Source organism: Oncorhynchus masou, chromosome 23, assembly GCF_036934945.1.
Source record: "Oncorhynchus masou masou isolate Uvic2021 chromosome 23, UVic_Omas_1.1, whole genome shotgun sequence".
Taxonomy (NCBI): Eukaryota; Metazoa; Chordata; class Actinopteri; order Salmoniformes; family Salmonidae; genus Oncorhynchus; species Oncorhynchus masou.
In genome coordinates, this window is record NC_088234.1 from 60,069,106 (window position 1) to 60,086,140 (window position 17,035).

Below are 17,035 nucleotides of genomic sequence, written 5' to 3' on the forward strand. Positions count from 1 at the left end.
ACACACACAGTGATTCCAGATGGCACAGCTGCCCCACAGGTTTAAAGAAGCCACCAACTCATGACCGGTAGAAATGTCACGTCCAATCTAGGTCAACGCCCTGCGTAAAGTCACGGTGTGGAGCCAATCATTTCTCTTTAACTAATTTGTGAGGAGGCTAACTCTGCTAAGTTGCCTGACCCACTCTTCCTCTTGACTGGCAGAGTAAATATAATCAGAGGGGCTGCAGGGTGCAAGACAGAAGGAAAGGACAAAGTCAGAGTTTAATTCAATAACAGAAAAGCTGAGAAATGGAGAGTTGAAAAGAAAGACAAGGGAGGTTCAGAACAGTAATGTTTGTGAAGTGGTGAAAGGGGATGATAGCAGTGTACTGCATGTTATGTGTGATGATTGTGAGGCGCGAAACAAATTCTACAGTAACAAGACAGGGAGTTCAAATAGGCCTTTGGCACGTCAAGGGAACTGATATCTGGACAGACTGTAGGTTTATAACCTCTCAGAATTAAGCATTTCTAGCAGTAAAATGATACACCAAATGTAGGCAACATTTTGACTTGGGAACAGGAGTGGAGAAATATTGTTTCTTTCTTACAGCATCTTGAGAGAATGCTAATGTGCAGTTACATACCGTCTGTAGAGGTGCTATCTTTATCAGCATCATAAAAGCTGATAGTATTTTAACCACATGAAATATGCATCCAAGCCAAACTGAAATCTTATCCGAAACATGTTGGTCGATTTCACAGTTTTCTATTTCCTTATAACTGGTCAAACTGATGTCATTTGGACATTTTGCACAGAAAGCATTTCCCATTTCTTCAGAGTTATTGCATTTTCTCCTGGTCCCTAAATGTCTTTGCTCCGCGAAAGAAGCAGAGATGGCAGGGAAAACGTTACAGATGTCAACTGGATTTAAGCATTCATTCAATCGGTTTATGCCACTATTCTGGTGAACAAGGGTTTATGTCGTCTTCTAGGGAAACATATAATGACAGAAGAGAAGCTGCTTGCATCTAATTGTAGATAAGTTGACTAACAAATAACCTACCAAAATGTCAACAATTATAAGCAGAAACATATCGAAATCAGGCAAATCAAATCCTGCAAACTCTGTCCAAAAATCTTTCTGCTGTTTCTGACTATAGCTTACATCACATGTTCTGTATGAGCGGGTTTGGGTCGGTTGAGGGCCTCAGATTGACCCTTTATCACATATAGTCCCGCGTTTGTGGATGGTTATTAGCAATTGCCGGCGGTTGAGGGTGAACCTAACAGCTGCGCAGCGCACCAATAGTGAGGTAGACATTGGGTTAACAGCTCTGTTAAATGTGCCTGTTCACTTAACTGTGGATCACAGACTCAACTAGAAAACACAAAGAGAATGTGCTGTGCTATATGAAATATAGATCTATAATTCTAACAAAATGTCTTCTGTACTGAGTGCTGTGGGTGGTAGATGTTAAATGCTAGGTGTCTACTATTAGCACTGAATCTAATGCAAAAACGCAAGAACTATTGAGTGCTAGGGCTCGTGATGTCAAATGTTTCAAAAGGCAAGGGTGCTAAATGTCCTGAGTGGCTGAAAGATATGGCGAGAGTGTGGAGGTGGGGACAGCATCTTGATAGTCGGACTCAGATAAACCGCATTTCTTCCTCTGTGGGGTGTTTCCCAACCCTATGAAGGTTCCTATCTGTCTGTGTGGTGTTTCTTCTTCAATCCAACCATATGAAGGTTCCTATCTGTCTGTGTGGTGTTTCCTCTTCAATCCAACCCTATGAAGGTTCCTATCTGTCTGTGTGGTGTTTCCTCTTCAATCCAACCCTATGAAGGTTCCTATCTGTCTGTGTGGTGTTTCTTCTTCAATCCAACCCTATGAAGGTTCCTATCTGTCTGTGTGGTGTTTCTTCTTCAATCCAACCATATGAAGGTTCCTATCTGTCTGTGTGGTGTTTCTTCTTCAATCCAACCCTATGAAGGTTCCTATCTGTCTGTGTGGTGTTTCTTCTTCAATCCAACCCTATGAAGGTTCCTATCTGTCTGTGGGGTGTTTCCACTTCAATCCAACCCTATGAAGGTTCCTATCTGTCTGTGTGGTGTTTCCACTTCAATCCAACCCTATGAAGGTTCCTATCTGTCTAAGATAAGGTTATGCTGCCGTGTGTGTCTCTCTCACTTGGAAATTCTGGGCAAGCTCTCACCATCTTCCATCATAACTGTTACAAGCTACCCCACTGTCAAAACGTCAACACCAAGCCTAATCCCATGAGTGGAGACGGCGACTTTCTTTAATTAAGCCAGAGAGGGCGGCACAGCAGCTAAGTAGAGCACAACCACACACAGAGTGATACACACACACACACACACACACACACACACACACACACACACACACACACACACACACACACACACACACACACACACACACACACACACACACACACACACACACACAGAGAGAGAGAGAGAGATACAGAAAATATACACACATAACACACTAACACCTAAACCAAAATCCTCTCATCACTTGAATCAATCCCAGCGTACCTCAGTGGCCACCTTATTAGACTGAGCGTATAGTCACACACTCACACAGTTTTCTAGGCTAGTTGCCATATCTTCTTTAGAAATCACACTCATCACACACAGACAATGACAAGCACACAAAGGGCTATAAGGTAACAACGCTATACTCTGACAAGCTCGCGTCTCTAATCAACAGAGGCCTTGGCGTGGGACTGCAGTGCCCCAGATATCCACCAGGTGGTGTTTACATAGAATGTCCTTCTTCTGAGGAGATGCTGCAGTATGACAGAAGCCACTGATCAACGGAGCGTCAGAAATGTCACACCCAATCGCCACAACACACTCCCTCACACACACAACACACACATTCCTGTACAGATGTGCTCACACACTGGCGGTCAGGTGGTCAAAGCATTCAACTCACCGGCACTGACAGTGATGGCCTCGATGAACTGGTCTCTCCAGCTGTTAGTCCCCACCAGCAGGGCCAGGTTTGTCTTCTTAATCAGCTTGTCCACAGTGTTCTGCACAGGGATCAACAAACACGTGGCGTTAAAGAGCTGCACACTGTAGAAGTGCATAGATAGAGGGAAGCAAGGCTGTCTAGTCTACATACAGGACACATTATCATGACTGTTTCTGTCCTTAAAACATATTTACTGCTCGCTCTGTAATAATCAGGTATTAAGAATAAACAACGAGAGTGAAGTCTGTGTAGAGAGCTTGAGTATTGTAATTCCTGCCTCAAGGCCATGACATGTAACAGCTACAGTAGCCAAGAGCCAGTTCTCAGGAGCTATGTGATGATGTCATAGGCCAGGGGGAAATAGATTGGAGGTTCAGTCCCTTACTGGGCCTGTAGCTGTATCCCTCTCTTTGATAAAGATTGGTTCCCAGAGGACAGTAGCAGGCGTTCCTAGAGCACGCGCAGGAAATCAAGCCTCATCAAAGTACACATAGATCCAGGACACCCCACCTCATCCTCGATCCATCCCTTCCTCCATCCTTTCTTTCGGAGGAATCTATTAGCTAGCTCCTGGGATGACAGCTGGATAGCACCCCTCTCCTCCTGCCCTCCATCCCAATCTCTCTTCCCTCACCATCAGAAGGAACATCCCATACTTATTTTCTTTAGAAGGAAACTTAAATGGTAATTGAGTTGACTGAAGCTTTGTAATGTTAATGGTGGGATGTCTGTGCTCAGGTTTATGCAGAAATGGACTAGAACACTATTCTCTCCCAGCTCTGCTACGGTCTCTAAGATAATGTATTAATGTTTAGAGAAATAGAAAGACACTTTCCTGACTATCTTGACTTCACCTACTGTCGAAACCCTAGCTAGGTGTGTTGGTTTTAGGAGGGAGAGAGGGATCCTATACTGTCTGAAAATCACCTACTACCTCTGCCCTACCTGGCAGCCCCACATGATCAGATTCTGGGTCTTGCTTGAAGTTGATATTAGAACAGAAAAGTTGCAGACTACCATCTGAAAGTATAAACTCTTTCAACGCAGCCACTTGCGCTGACTCTCTGAGGTTAGAGGTAATTCAACCCCCCCAGCCTCCCACCCAACCTCACAGTGAGAGCCACTCCAGTAAGAACAGCACACGATCCGTCAAGTGCTCACAAGCACCCACCTATCAGTCGATGACTGTCTGAAGAGGGTGTGGGAGAGAGGGAGCAAGGAGCATGCACACACACACACGCACACACACACCTTAATATTCATGACAATGACATCTATGTTTGTCTAAAGAGTGTGTGTGGGTGAAAGAGGGGCATGCTCGCGCACACACACACACACATTGACACACACACACAAACACACACACACACAAACTGAAACGCACAAACACACACCTTAAACTCGTAGGATTCCTCAATGATGATTTCAAGTTTGACGTGGTCCCCCAGCGTGGGTCGGCCCATATCAGCGATGCGTTGGTCCTCATCATCCACTTCTGTCAGTGGCGTCTCCTCTTCCACCTCCTTCACAGCCACCTCTGTAGCTGTGAGACAGAAGAACAACTTTGTAATTGACACCCCTGACAACTGACATGTTGTGTAGTAATATTGTGGATGCCACAGACATGAAAGTGGTTCATTATGCAGTAAAAGATGCTGGCTTGATTTTTTTGCACATATATTTTGTTAACGTGACCTTTGTTTAGCCAGGTAAGTCATGGAGAGCAAAACTATCTTTGACATCAAGACTAAATTGCCACATGGAATGTGGGGTTGGATGTCACTATCAACTCATTTCATTCCAAAATCATGGGTATTAATATGGAGTTGGTCCCCCTTCGCTGCTATTAACCTCCACTCTTCTGGGAAGGCTTTCCACTAGATGTTGGAACATTGCTGCGGGGACAGACGATTTTTAAGCTCTAGGTGCTTCAGCACTCGGCGGTCCAGTTCTGTGAGCTTGTGTGGCCTACCACTTCTGTGAGCTTGTGTGGCCTACCACTTCTGTGAGCTTGTGTGGCCTACCACTTCTGTGAGCTTGTGTGGCCTACCACTTCTGTGAGCTTGTGTGGCCTACCACTTCTGTGAGCTTGTGTGGCCTACCACTTCTGTGAGCTTGTGTGGCCTAACATTTTGCGGCATAGAGTTGACCGGGGAAGTTCTAGCAGGGCAGAAATGTGACGAACTGACTTGTTGGAAATTGTAAGTCATATTGTAAGTCAGTAAGGCCATTTTACTGCCAATGTTTGTCTATGGAGATTGCATGGCGGTGTGCTCGATTTTATACACCTGTCAGAAACGAGTGTGGCTGAAATAGCCAAATCCACTAATTAGAAGGGGTGTCCACATTGTGTTGTATATGTAGTGTAGAACCAATACGGATATGCAGTCAGTCACCTTTGACCAGCATTCTTCAGCTACTGCTGTTGGTAGCTATTTATGATGTGGTGTCATTATGGCTGTGAGGGAAACTAGTTCTTATCATTATTAGTGAAGGGTTGAGTCAATCCCATGTCTTTCCATCTCTCTCTCTCTCTCAATTCAATTCAATTCAATTCAAGGGGCTTTATTGGCATGGGAACCATGTGTTAACATTGCCAAAGCAAGTGAGGTAGATAATATATAAAGTGAATATATAAAGTGAAATAAACAATAGAAATTAACAGTAAACATCACACATACAGAAGTTTCAAAACAATAAAGACAATCCCAATGTCATATTATATATATACAGTGTTTTAACCTCTTACATCTATGGGGGCGCTATTTCATTTTTGGATGAAAAACGTTCCCGTTTTAAACAAGATATTTTGTCACAAAAAGATGCTCGACTATGCATATAATTGATAGCTTTCGAAAGAAAACACTCTGACGTGTCCAGAAATACCAAGATATTCTCTGTGCGTGCCCTAGAACGTGAGCTTCAGGCAAAACCAAGATGAGATGGCATCCAGGAAATGACAAGGATTTTTGAGGCTCTGTTTTCCATTGTCTCCTTATATGGCTGTGAATGCGAGAGGAATGAGTCAACCCTTTCTGTCGTTTCCCCAAGGTGTCTGCAGCATTGTGACGTATTTGTAGGCAGATCATTGGAAGATTGACCATAAGAGACCACATTTACCAGGTGTCCGCCCGGTGTCCTGCGCCGAAATTGGTGCGCAAAAGTCACCTGCCAGTATTTTTCCATGCGATACAGAGAGGAAAGCAAGCTTCCACGAACTGCATATCAATGAAGAGATATGTAAAAAAACACCTTGAGGATTGATTCCAAACAACGTTTGCCTTGTTTCGGTCGATATTATGTAGTTAATCCGGAAAAAGTTTTACGTTGTAGGTGACTGAATTTTTGGTTCGTTTCGGTAGCCAGACTCAATGTAGAAAACGGAACGATTTCTCCTACACACAGACGCTTTCAGGAAAAACTGCGCATTTGGTATGTAACTGAGAGTCTCCTCATTGAAAACATCAGAAGCTCTTCAAAGGTAAATGATTTTATTTATTTGGTTATCTGGTTTTTGTGAAAATGTTGCGTGCTAAATGCTACTCAAAATGCTATGCTAGCTTTGCATACTCTTACACAAATTAGTCAATTTCTATGGTTCAAAAGCATATTTTGAAAATCTGAGATGACAGTGTTGTTAAGAAAAGGCTAAGCTTGAGAGCAGACGCATTATTTTCATTTTATTTGCGATTTTCAGAAATCGTTAACGTTGCGTTATGCTAATGAGCCTGAGGCTTTAGTCACAAACCCGGATCCGGGATGGGGAGTTTCAAGAAGTTAACAATGTACAAATGGTTAAAGGACACAAGATAAAATAAATAAGCATAAATATGGGTTGTATTTACAATGGTGTTTGTTCTTCACTGGTTGCCCTTTTCTCGTGGCAACAGGTCACAAATCTTGCTGCTGTGATGGCACACTGTGGAATTTCACCCAGTAGATATGGGAGTTTATCAAAATTGGATTTGTTTTCAAATTCTTTGTGGATCTGTGTAATCTGAGGGAAATATGTGTCTCTAATATGGTCATACATTGGGCAGGAGGTTAGGAAGTGCAGCTCAGTTTCCACCTCATTTTTTGGGCAGTGTGCACATAGCCTGTCTTCTCTTGAGAGCCATGTCTGCCTACGGTGGCCTTTCTCAATAGCAAGGCTATGCTCACTGAGTCTGTACATAGTCAAAGCTTTCCTTAATTTTGGGTCAGTTACAGTGGTCAGGTATTCTGCCGCTGTGTACTCTCTGTTTAGGGCCAAATAGCATTCTAGTTTGCTCTGTTTTTTTGTTAATTCTTTCCAATGTGTCAAGTAATTATCTTTTTGTTTTCTCATGATTTGGTTGGGTCTAATTGTGCTGCTGTACTGGGGCTCTGTAGGGTGTGTTTGTGTTTGTGAACAGAGCCCCAGGACCAGCTTGCTTAGGGGACTCTTCTCCAGGTTCATCTCTCTGTGGGTGATGGTTTTGTTATGGAAGGTTTGGGAATCGCTTCCCTTTAGGTGGTTATAGAATTTAACAGCTCTTTTCTGGATTTTGATAATTAGTGGGTATCAGACTAATTCTGCTCTCTCTCTGTCTGTCTTTCCATCTCTCTCTCTCTCTCTCTCTCTCTCTGTCTTTCCATCTCTCTCCCTCTGTCTTTCAATCTCTCTCTCTCTCTCTCTCTCTCTCTCTCTCTCTCTCTCTCTCTCTCTCTCTCTCTGTCTTTCCATCTCTCTCCCTCTGTCTTTCCATCTCTCTCTCTCTCTCTCTCTGTCTTTCCATCTCTCTCTGTCTGTCTTTCCATCTCTCTCTCTCTCTCTCTCTCTCTCTCTGTCTTTCCATCTCTCTCCCTCTGTCTTTCAATCTCTCTCTCTCTCTCTCTGTCTTTCCATCTCTCTCTCTCTCTCTCTCTCTCTCTCTCTCTCTCTCTCTCTCTCTGCATGCTGGGAGTGATTGGTGCATGCTGGGAATTGTTTGAGTGAAGGAGTGCGTGTGTTGTGGAGAGTTAGATGTTCACAACTTTCTTTCGGTTTGCTATTTCTTGGTGGTATTTATTTGGTTTTCTTCTGTGCATGATTAAGGTTATTATTTATGTTGTGGTAGAATTAAGTGTTTTGTTTTTCGTATTAAAATTACCCTGATTTTGGCGGGGATGGCAGCCCGATTGGGGATGCCGTCCCTGTCACTTCGGCACGGCTTTAGGTGTGTTACTGAAGCTGTTGTCACGGTGGAGGAATTTCTGGTCGCCGTAGGAGAGAATGTAGGCTATGAGAATATTGCTTATGCATCCCGGATGAATAAAGCTGTGGTGGTATTTCTTAAAGAAGAGTGTCTGGTTGATCGTATGGTTGATCATGGCGTACTTCTTAAAGAAGAGTGTCTGGTTGATCGTATGGTTGAGCATGGCGTACTTCTTAAAGGAGAGTGTCTGGTTGATCGTATGGTTGAGCATGGTGTACTTCTTAAAGAAGAGTGTCTGGTTGATCGTATGGTTGAGCATGGCATACTTCTTAAAGAAGAGTGTCTGGTTGATCGTATGGTTGAGCATGGCAGACTTCTTAAAGAAGAGTGTCTGGTTGATCGTATGGTTGAGCATGGTGTACTTCTTAAAGAAGAGTGTCTGGTTGATCGTATGGTTGAGCATGGCAGACTTCTTAAAGAAGAGTGTCTGGTTGATCGTATGGTTGAGCATGGTGTACTTCTTAAAGGAATGTTTATTCCAGTTACGCCGCTTTTTTCTCCGTCAACAAGGGTAACGATTTCAAATGTACCACCGTTTATTCCAAATGAGCTATTGGAGCGCGAGTTATTGCACTTTGGGAAGTTCGCCAGTTCAATTGAGGTTGTCCCGTTGGGTTGCAAACACCCGGCGTTGAAACAGGTAATGTCATTTCGGCGACAGGTGTTTATTTTTTTGGACTCACTGGAGCAGACTTTAAAGTTATCGTTTAAAGTCAAGTATGACAATAGAATGTATATGGCTTATGCTAGTACGGATAGTCAACGGTGTTTTGAGTGTTGGGATGTTGGTCATAAGAGACATGCTTGCCCGAAAAGGGAGAAGGCAGAGGGAGGGGCACAGGTGGTCATCGTAACGCCTGGGCCCGCTGATGTAGGGAGAGATGAACCGACAGCGGTAGAGCAGCCACAAGCACCTGTTGCTGAGGAACAAGTTATCCGTGTTGAGGGCACGGGGTTGCAACTTGTATTAGAAGGAAATGTTATGGTAAGGATGTATCTGAAGAGCCAGTTCCTCAGACTGGTGAGCAGATGCCCAGTATGAGTGCCGGGGTAAAGGAGGTGGTTCATGTGGAGCTAGGCTCCCAGGGAGTGGAGGAGATGCCCACTATGAGTAATGAGGTACAGGAGGGTTTTCATGTGGAGCTAGGCTCCCAGGTAGTGGAGGAGATGCCCACTACGAGTGCTAGGGTTCATGTGGAGCTAAGCTCCCAGGTAGTGGAGGAGATGCCCACTACGAGTGCTGGGGTTCATGTGGAGCTAAGCTCCCAGGTAGTGGAGGAGATGCCCACTATGAGTAATGAGGTACAGGAGGGTTTTCATGTGGAGCTAGGCTCCCAGGTAGTGGAGGAGATGCCCACTACGAGTGCTGGGGTTCATGTGGAGCTAAGCTCCCAGGTAGTGGAGGAGATGCCCACTATGAGTAATGAGGTACAGGAGGGTTTTCATGTGAAGCTAGGCTCCCAGGTAGTGGAGGAGATGCCCACCACGAGTGCTAGGGTTCATGTGGAGCTAAGCTCCCAGGTAGTGGAGGAGATGCCCACTATGAGTGCTGGGGTTCATGTGGAGCTAAGCTCCCAGGTAGTGGAGGAGATGCCCACTACGAGTGCTGGGGTTCATGTGGAGCTAAGCTCCACAGGTAGTGGAGGAGATGCTTGGTACGAGTGATGAGGTGCAAGTGGGGAGTGTTGAAAGGGATGTGGTAGAGGGGAGTCAGTTGTCTGTGGTCTCAGCTGAGGATCAGAAGAATGATATGGAGATCTCTTCAGATATGACAGTTGCTGGTGATGACTCAGTTTATGATCTAGAGGAGGTAAATGATTTTCTGGATCAGACTTTTGGGAAATCTGTCAAATTGGCAGATTATTTTGATGTTGATAAGTTTGTGAGGTCAGCTGTGATGTTACAGAAGACGGTGGGGTTAGACCAATTGAGTGAGAAGAAGCGGTTTCACTTGAGGAAATGTATTACTGCTGTTGCAGCAGCAAAAGGTGGTGGGAAACGTAGTCAGGTTAAGAGAAGAAAAAAAATAATGATGATGATCATGCTTCATAGGGTGTCTTTTTTCTCGTTGGTTTCTTCTGCTTTTCTTTTCTCTTTTCTACATGGAGGTACTAAGGGTAGGTTCTCTTAATATTAATGGGGGAAGGGACAGGAATAAGAGGGCTTGGGTATTAGAAGTAATAAAACAGAAAAGACTTAATGTAGTTTTTCTACAGGAGACACATAGCGATGAGGAAAATGAGGTTGACTGGGGTATGTGGTGGGAGGGGCAGCATGTACTCAGTCATGGTACTAATTTCAGTGCTGGGGTGGCAATCTTGTTTTCCTCAGGCTTAGGGGTGACTGTGGTATCTACAGCAGAGATTGTCAAGGGTCGGGTTTTATTGGCCAAGGTGGATGTTATGTTTTTTTTTTTTTGAATGTTTATGCTTATGAGGGTACAGAGCGTATTGCGGTTTTTGATCAAATAAAGGAAACCTTAAGACAGTGTGACCAAGAGGGGTGTATGGTTTTAGGGGGTGACTGGAATTGTACAGTGGATTTTACTGTTGATCGCACCGCTGAAGAACCTCACCTGCGGTCAGCCACTTGCCTGTCTGGCCTATTAACTGAGTTTGAGCTTTCTGATGTGTGGAGAGTTAGAAATGCAAAAGTTAGGCAGTACACATGGCTAAAAATTAATGAAGGTCGTGTCAGTGCAGCAAGGTTAGACAGGTTGTATGTATCTGAGCAATACTGTAGTAGGGTTGGAAAGTGTGCCATTACTCCTGTGGGTTTCTCTGATCATCATATTGTTACTGTTGATATTCACTTGTCCTGTCCACGAAGGTCATCACCTTACTGGTATTTTAATGTGAAATTGTTACATGATGTCATGTTTTGTGACAGGTTTTTGTTGTTTTGGGAAAAATGGAGGGTTATAAAGGGGAATTTTGAGTCCTTGAGACAATGGTGGGAGGTTGGGAAGGCCCAAATACGAGTATTTTGTCAACAGTATACTGCTCTGTCTCAAATTGAAGTTAAAGAGACTATCAAGGCCCTTGAACAGGACATCAAGTTTATTGAATTGAAGCTGCTCACTCAGAACGACCCTGGACTAGTCATGAATTTACAGGACAAGAGACATGAACTGAGGTCGTTTCTGCATGAAAGAGTGAAGGGTGCCTTGATTAGGTCTCGTTTCGCTTCCCTCAAGGATATGGATGCTCCTAGTGCTTTTTTTAAACCTAGGACAGTCGACATTTCAAAGAAAACAGATGGTCTGCCTTCGTCTCCCTGATGGGAAGGTGACCACGAATGATATTGAAATGCGTCAACATGCCATGGATTTCTACTCGTCCCTTTATAAGGCGAAGGATTGTGACTCTCTGTGTACTGAACAGTTGTTACATGGTCTTGGGACCTGAGCAGAGAGTCGCATTGGATGCTGACATTACACTGCAGGAGCTGTCCACAGCAGTTATGCAGCTCTCAACAGGCCGAGCCCCTGGCATCGATGGTTTACCATCTGAGCTTTATAAGCACTTTTGGAGGTCTATTGGGGAGGATTTTTATGAAGTGCTGTGTGAATCTTTTCATGAGGGTTCTCTTCCTGTATCCTGTCAACGTGCGGTGCTTTCACTGTTGCCGAAAAAGGGGGATTTGGCTCTCATAAAAAATTGGAGACCTGTTGCTTTGCTGTGCGCAGAATACAAAATTGTTTCGAAATGTCTCTCAAATAGGTTGAAAGAGTATCTGGGAGTGTTGATCCACAAGGACCAGTCCTACTGTGTACCTGATCGCTCTATTCTTGACAACTTGTTTATGATAAGAGATGTTTTAGACATTTGTAAACTGTCTGATGTAAATGTGGGTTTACTTTCGTTGGATCAGGAGAAGGCTTTTGATCGTGTGGACCACCAGTACTTGTTTAAAACAATGAAAGCCTTTGGGTTTGGGGATGTTTTTCTGTCTTGGGTGAATTTACTGTATGCTGGAGCCTCGTGTATGGTGAAGGTGGGTGGTGGTTTAAGTTGCCCCATCCCTGTCCAAAGGGGCATCAGGCAGGGATGCCCAATTTCAGGGCAGTTATATAGTCTGGCGATTGAACCAATGCTTTGTTTTTTAAGAGCGAGGCTTACTGGTTTCTCTGTGCCAGGTGTAATGAAGGGTCCCACGATAGCACTGTCTGCGTATGCAGATGACGTGATAGTTTTTATTACAGGGGGTGAGGATGTTAACCTCTTACATCAATGGGGGCGCTATTTCATTTTTGGATGAAAAACGTTCCCGTTTTAAACAAGATATTTTGTCACAAAAAGATGCTCGACTATGCATATAATTGATCCCATTCGAAAGAAAACACTCTGACGTGTCCAGAAATACCAAGATATTCTCTGTGCGTGCCCTAGAACGTGAGCTTCAGGCAAAACCAAGATGAGATGGCATCCAGGAAATGACAAGGATTTTTGAGGCTCTGTTTTCCATTGTCTCCTTATATGGCTGTGAATGCGAGAGGAATGAACCTGCCCTTTCTGTCATTTCCCCAAGGTGTCTGCAGCATTGTGACGTATTTGTAGGCAGATCATTGGAAGATTGACCATAAGAGACCACATTTACCAGGTGTCCGCCCGGTGTCCTGCGCCGAAATTGGTGCGCAAAAGTCACCTGCCAGTATTTTTCCTTGGGATACAGAGAGGAAAGCAAGCTTCCACGAACTGCATATCAATGAAGAGATATGTGAAAAAACAGCTTGAGGATTGATTCCAAACAACGTTTGCCATGTTTCAGTTCGTTTCGGTAGCCAGACGCAATGTAGAAAACGGAACGATTTCTCCTACACACAGACGCTTTCAGGAAAAACTGCGCATTTGGTATGTAACTGAGAGTCTCCTCATTGAAAACATCAGAAGCTCTTCAAAGGTAAATGATTTTATTTATTTGGTTATCTGGTTTTTGTGAAAATGTTGCGTGCTAAATGCTACTCAAAATGCTATGCTAGCTTTGCATACTCTTACACAAATTAGTCAATTTCTATGGTTCAAAAGCATATTTTGAAAATCTGAGATGACAGTGTTGTTAAGAAAAGGCTAAGCTTGAGAGCAGACGCATTATTTTCATTTTATTTGCGATTTTCAGAAATCGTTAACGTTGCGTTATGCTAATGAGCCTGAGGCTTTAGTCACAAACCCGGATCCGGGATGGGGAGTTTCAAGAAGTTAAGGTTCTCTCAAACACTTTAAATGTGTATGAGGGGGCCTCCTCAGCTAGAGTCAATTGGGGAAAGAGTGAAGCGCTGTGGGCAGGTCAGCTTCAGATGGGGTCCACTCCAAGGTTACCAGGGGGGCTTCAGTGGGGCAGAGATGGGATGAAGACTTTGGGGTTTTTTCTAGGCACCGATGTCTTTCAGAAAAAGAACTGGGAGGGTGTAGCGGAGAAAGTGTGTGCTAGACTGTCAAGGTGGAAATGGGTGCTGCCCCAGCTGTTTTATAGGGGAAGGGTCCTGGTAGCTAATAATCTTGCTGCTTCTACCCTGTGGCACAGACTAATGATTTTACAGCCACCAAAGGGTCTGATACAAGAGCTTCAGAGGACCCTTGTCAATTTCTTCTGGTCTGGACAACACTGGATCAAAGCTGCAGCCCTGTACCTGCCACTGCACGAGGGTGGGCAAGGCCTGGTGGACATTTCCTCTAGGATCACGGCTTTCCGGCTCCAAGCAGCCCAGAGATTGTTGTACAGAGCAGGAGCAGATCGTTGGAGGAGCTGGGAGAAAGAGCGGGGATCCGATCATCTCGCCTACTGAGGAAGGTTGTCGCTGAGGTCTGTGAATCCTTGCCAGAGCTTCATCTGCAGTATGTGACTGACTTCCAATTCTGATCGGTGGAAGGAGGGTCTGGATTATGTGTTCCCTGCACTGATTGTTAGTGCTGCGATGGGGGCATTTGAAGAAGACGTGGGGATGCTGCTTTCCTTCGATACACCGGAGCTGGGGGAGTTCAAGGAGGTGGGAAAGAAGGCCATGTACAAAACATGTGTAAAGGTGTCCCATGCCTCTTCCCTGGAAGGGGTAAAATCGACGAGGTGGGCGGATGTGCTTGGTCCAGGTGCCTCTCCAAGAGGCTGTTGGCGATCATTATATAAACTGCCTATTGATAAGAGGACAGCTGACCTCCAATGGAGGATAATACATGGAGCTATAGCCACCAACATGCATCTGGTACACCTGGATCCTACTGTTGGAGAGGGGTGTCCATTCTGTGCTGAGTCTGAATCTCTGGCACATCTGTTTTTACTGTGTCCCAGGTTGGTTGGGATGATGGAACTGATCACTGATTGGTTCTCAACATTGGGAGAGGTTTTTTCTTCCCAACTGTATATATTTGGGCCAAAGTACAGGTTCAGTCAAAAGGGTGTAGTTGTGTTGCTTAATTTTGTGTTAGGGGCAGCGAAATTAGCGATATGGAAGACCCGAAAGAACAGTATTCGGGGACAGGGGTCTGTGGATGCGGTGGGAATGCTGGAGGGAATGTTGGCAGCAAGACTAAGGGTTGAGTTTGCCTATTATAAACATGTCAACAATATCGATCTATTTTTGAGTATATTGGGTATTCAGATGCTGTTGTGTGTAGTTACTGTGGAGGAGGAATTGGAGTTGTGTTTTTAATTGATGTGTAACTGTGGTTTTGTGTATTTATTGTGTGGTGGGCCCTCATATCCAATAAAGAGTATTTAAAACCCAAACTCAAACCCTCTCTCTCTCTCTGTCTTTCTCTCTCTCTCTCTGTCTGTCTTTCTCTCTCTCTCTCTCTCTCTCTCTCTCACTCTCTCTGTCTTTCCATCTCTCTCTCTGTCTTTCCATCTCTCTCTCTCGCTCTCTCCCTCTCCCTCTGTCTTTCCATCTCTCTCTCTCTCTCTCTCTCTCTCTCTCTCTCTCTCTCTCTCTCTCTCTGTCTTTCCATCTCTCTCTCTCTCTCTCTCTCTGTCTTTCCATCTCCCTCTCTTTCTCTGTCTGTCCATCTCTCTCTCTCTCTCTGTCTTTCCATCTCTCTCTCTGTCTTTCCATCTCTCTCTCTCTATCTCTCCCTATGTCTTTCCATCTCTCTCTCTCTCTCCCTCTCTATCTCTCCCTCTGTCTTTCCATCTCTCTCTCTGTCTTTCCATCTCTCTCTCTCTCCCTCTCTCTCTCTGTCTTTCCATCTCTCTCTCTCTCTTTCCATCTCTCTCTCTCTGTCTCTCAATTCAATTCAATTCAATTCAAGGGGCTTTATTGGCATGGGAAACATGTGTTAACATTGCCAAAGCAAGTAAGGTATATAATATATAAAGTGAAATAAACAATAAAAATTAACAGTAGACATCACACATACAGAAGTTTCAAAACAATAAAGACATTACAAATGTCATATTATATATATATACAGTGTTTTTACAATGTGCAAATGGTAAAGGACACAAGATAAAATAAATAAGCATAGATAAGCATCTCTCTCTCTCTGTCTTTCCATCTCTCTCTCTCTCTCTCTCTCTCTGTCTCTGTCTTTCCATCTCTCTCTATCTCTCCATCTCTCTCTCTCTCTCTGTCTTTCCATCTCTCTCTATCTCTCCATCGCTCTCTCTCTGTCTTTCCATCTCTCTCTCTATCTCTCTCTTTCTCTCTCTCTCAGTCTTTCCATCTCTCTCTCTCTATCTCTCCCTCTGTATTTCCATCTCTCTCTCTATCTCTCCCGCTGTCATTCCATCTCTCTCTCTCTTTATCTCCCTCTGTCTTTCCATCTCTCTCTCTCTCCCTCTGTCTTTCCATCTCTCTCTCTCTCTCTCTCTCTCTCTCTCTCTCTCTCCTTTCCATCTCTCTCTGTCTCTCTCTATCTCTCCCTCTGTCTTTCCATCTCTCTCTCTCTCCCTCTGTCTTTCCATCACTCTCTCTCCCTTTCCATCTCTCTCTGTCTCTCTCTATCTCTCCCTTTGCCTTTCCATCTCTCTCTCTCTATCTCTCCCTCTGTATTTCCATCTCTCTCTCTATCTCTCCCCCTGTCATTCCGTCTCTCTCTCTCTTTATTTCCCTCTGTCTTTCCATCTCTCTCTCTCTGTCTTTCCATCTCTCTCTCTCTGTCTTTCCATCTCTCTCTCTCTCTCTCTCTGTCTTTCCATCTCTCTCTCTGTCTTTCCATCTCTCTCTCTCTCTGTCTTTCCATCTCTCTCGCTCTCTCTCTCTCTGTCTCTGTCTTTCAATCTTTCTCTCTCTCTCTCCCTCTGTCTTTCCATCTCTCTCTCTCTCTCTGTCTCTGTCTTTCCATCTCTCTCTATCTCTCCATCTCTCTCTCTCTCTGTCTTTCCATCTCTCTCTCTCTTTATCTCTCTCTGTCTTTCCATCTCTCTCTCCCTCTCTATCTCTCCCTCTGTCTTTCCCTTTCTATCTCTCCCTCTGTCTTTCCATCTCTCTCTCTCTCTGTCTTTCCATCTATCTCTCTCTCTCTTTCCATCACTCTCTCTCACGCTCTCTCTCTCTCTCTCTCTCTCTCTCTCTCTATATATATATATATATATATATATATATATATATATATATATATATATATATCTGTCTTTCCATCTCTCTCTCTCTGTCTTTCCATCTCTCTCTATCTCTCCCTCTGCCTTTCCATCTCTCTCTCTCTCCCTCCCTCTGCCTTTCCATCTCTCTCTCTCTTTATCTCTCTCTCTCTCTCTTTCTCTCTCTCTCTCTCTGTATCTCCCTCTGTCTTTCCATAACTCTCTCTCTCTCTCGCTCTGTCTTTCCATCTCTCTCTCCCTCTGTCTTTCCATCTCTCTCTCTCTGTTTTTCCATCTCTCTCTCTCCCTCTCTCT

At 44.3% G+C, this 17,035-nt stretch overlaps 1 protein-coding gene across 1 annotated transcript in view; it reads right to left on the minus strand.

Annotated features, from left to right (window-relative positions):
* The window catches only part of LOC135511141 (sodium/calcium exchanger 1-like), a 279,482-nt gene that overhangs the window by 79,983 nt on the left and 182,464 nt on the right, over positions 1-17,035 (minus strand). Inside the window, exons 4-5 of the mRNA XM_064932715.1 lie at positions 4,388-4,536; positions 2,952-3,051 (exon numbers count right to left, since the gene is read on the minus strand). Coding sequence (XP_064788787.1) covers positions 2,952-3,051; positions 4,388-4,536 — 249 coding nt within the window. The remainder of the gene's footprint in view (positions 1-2,951; positions 3,052-4,387; positions 4,537-17,035) is intronic.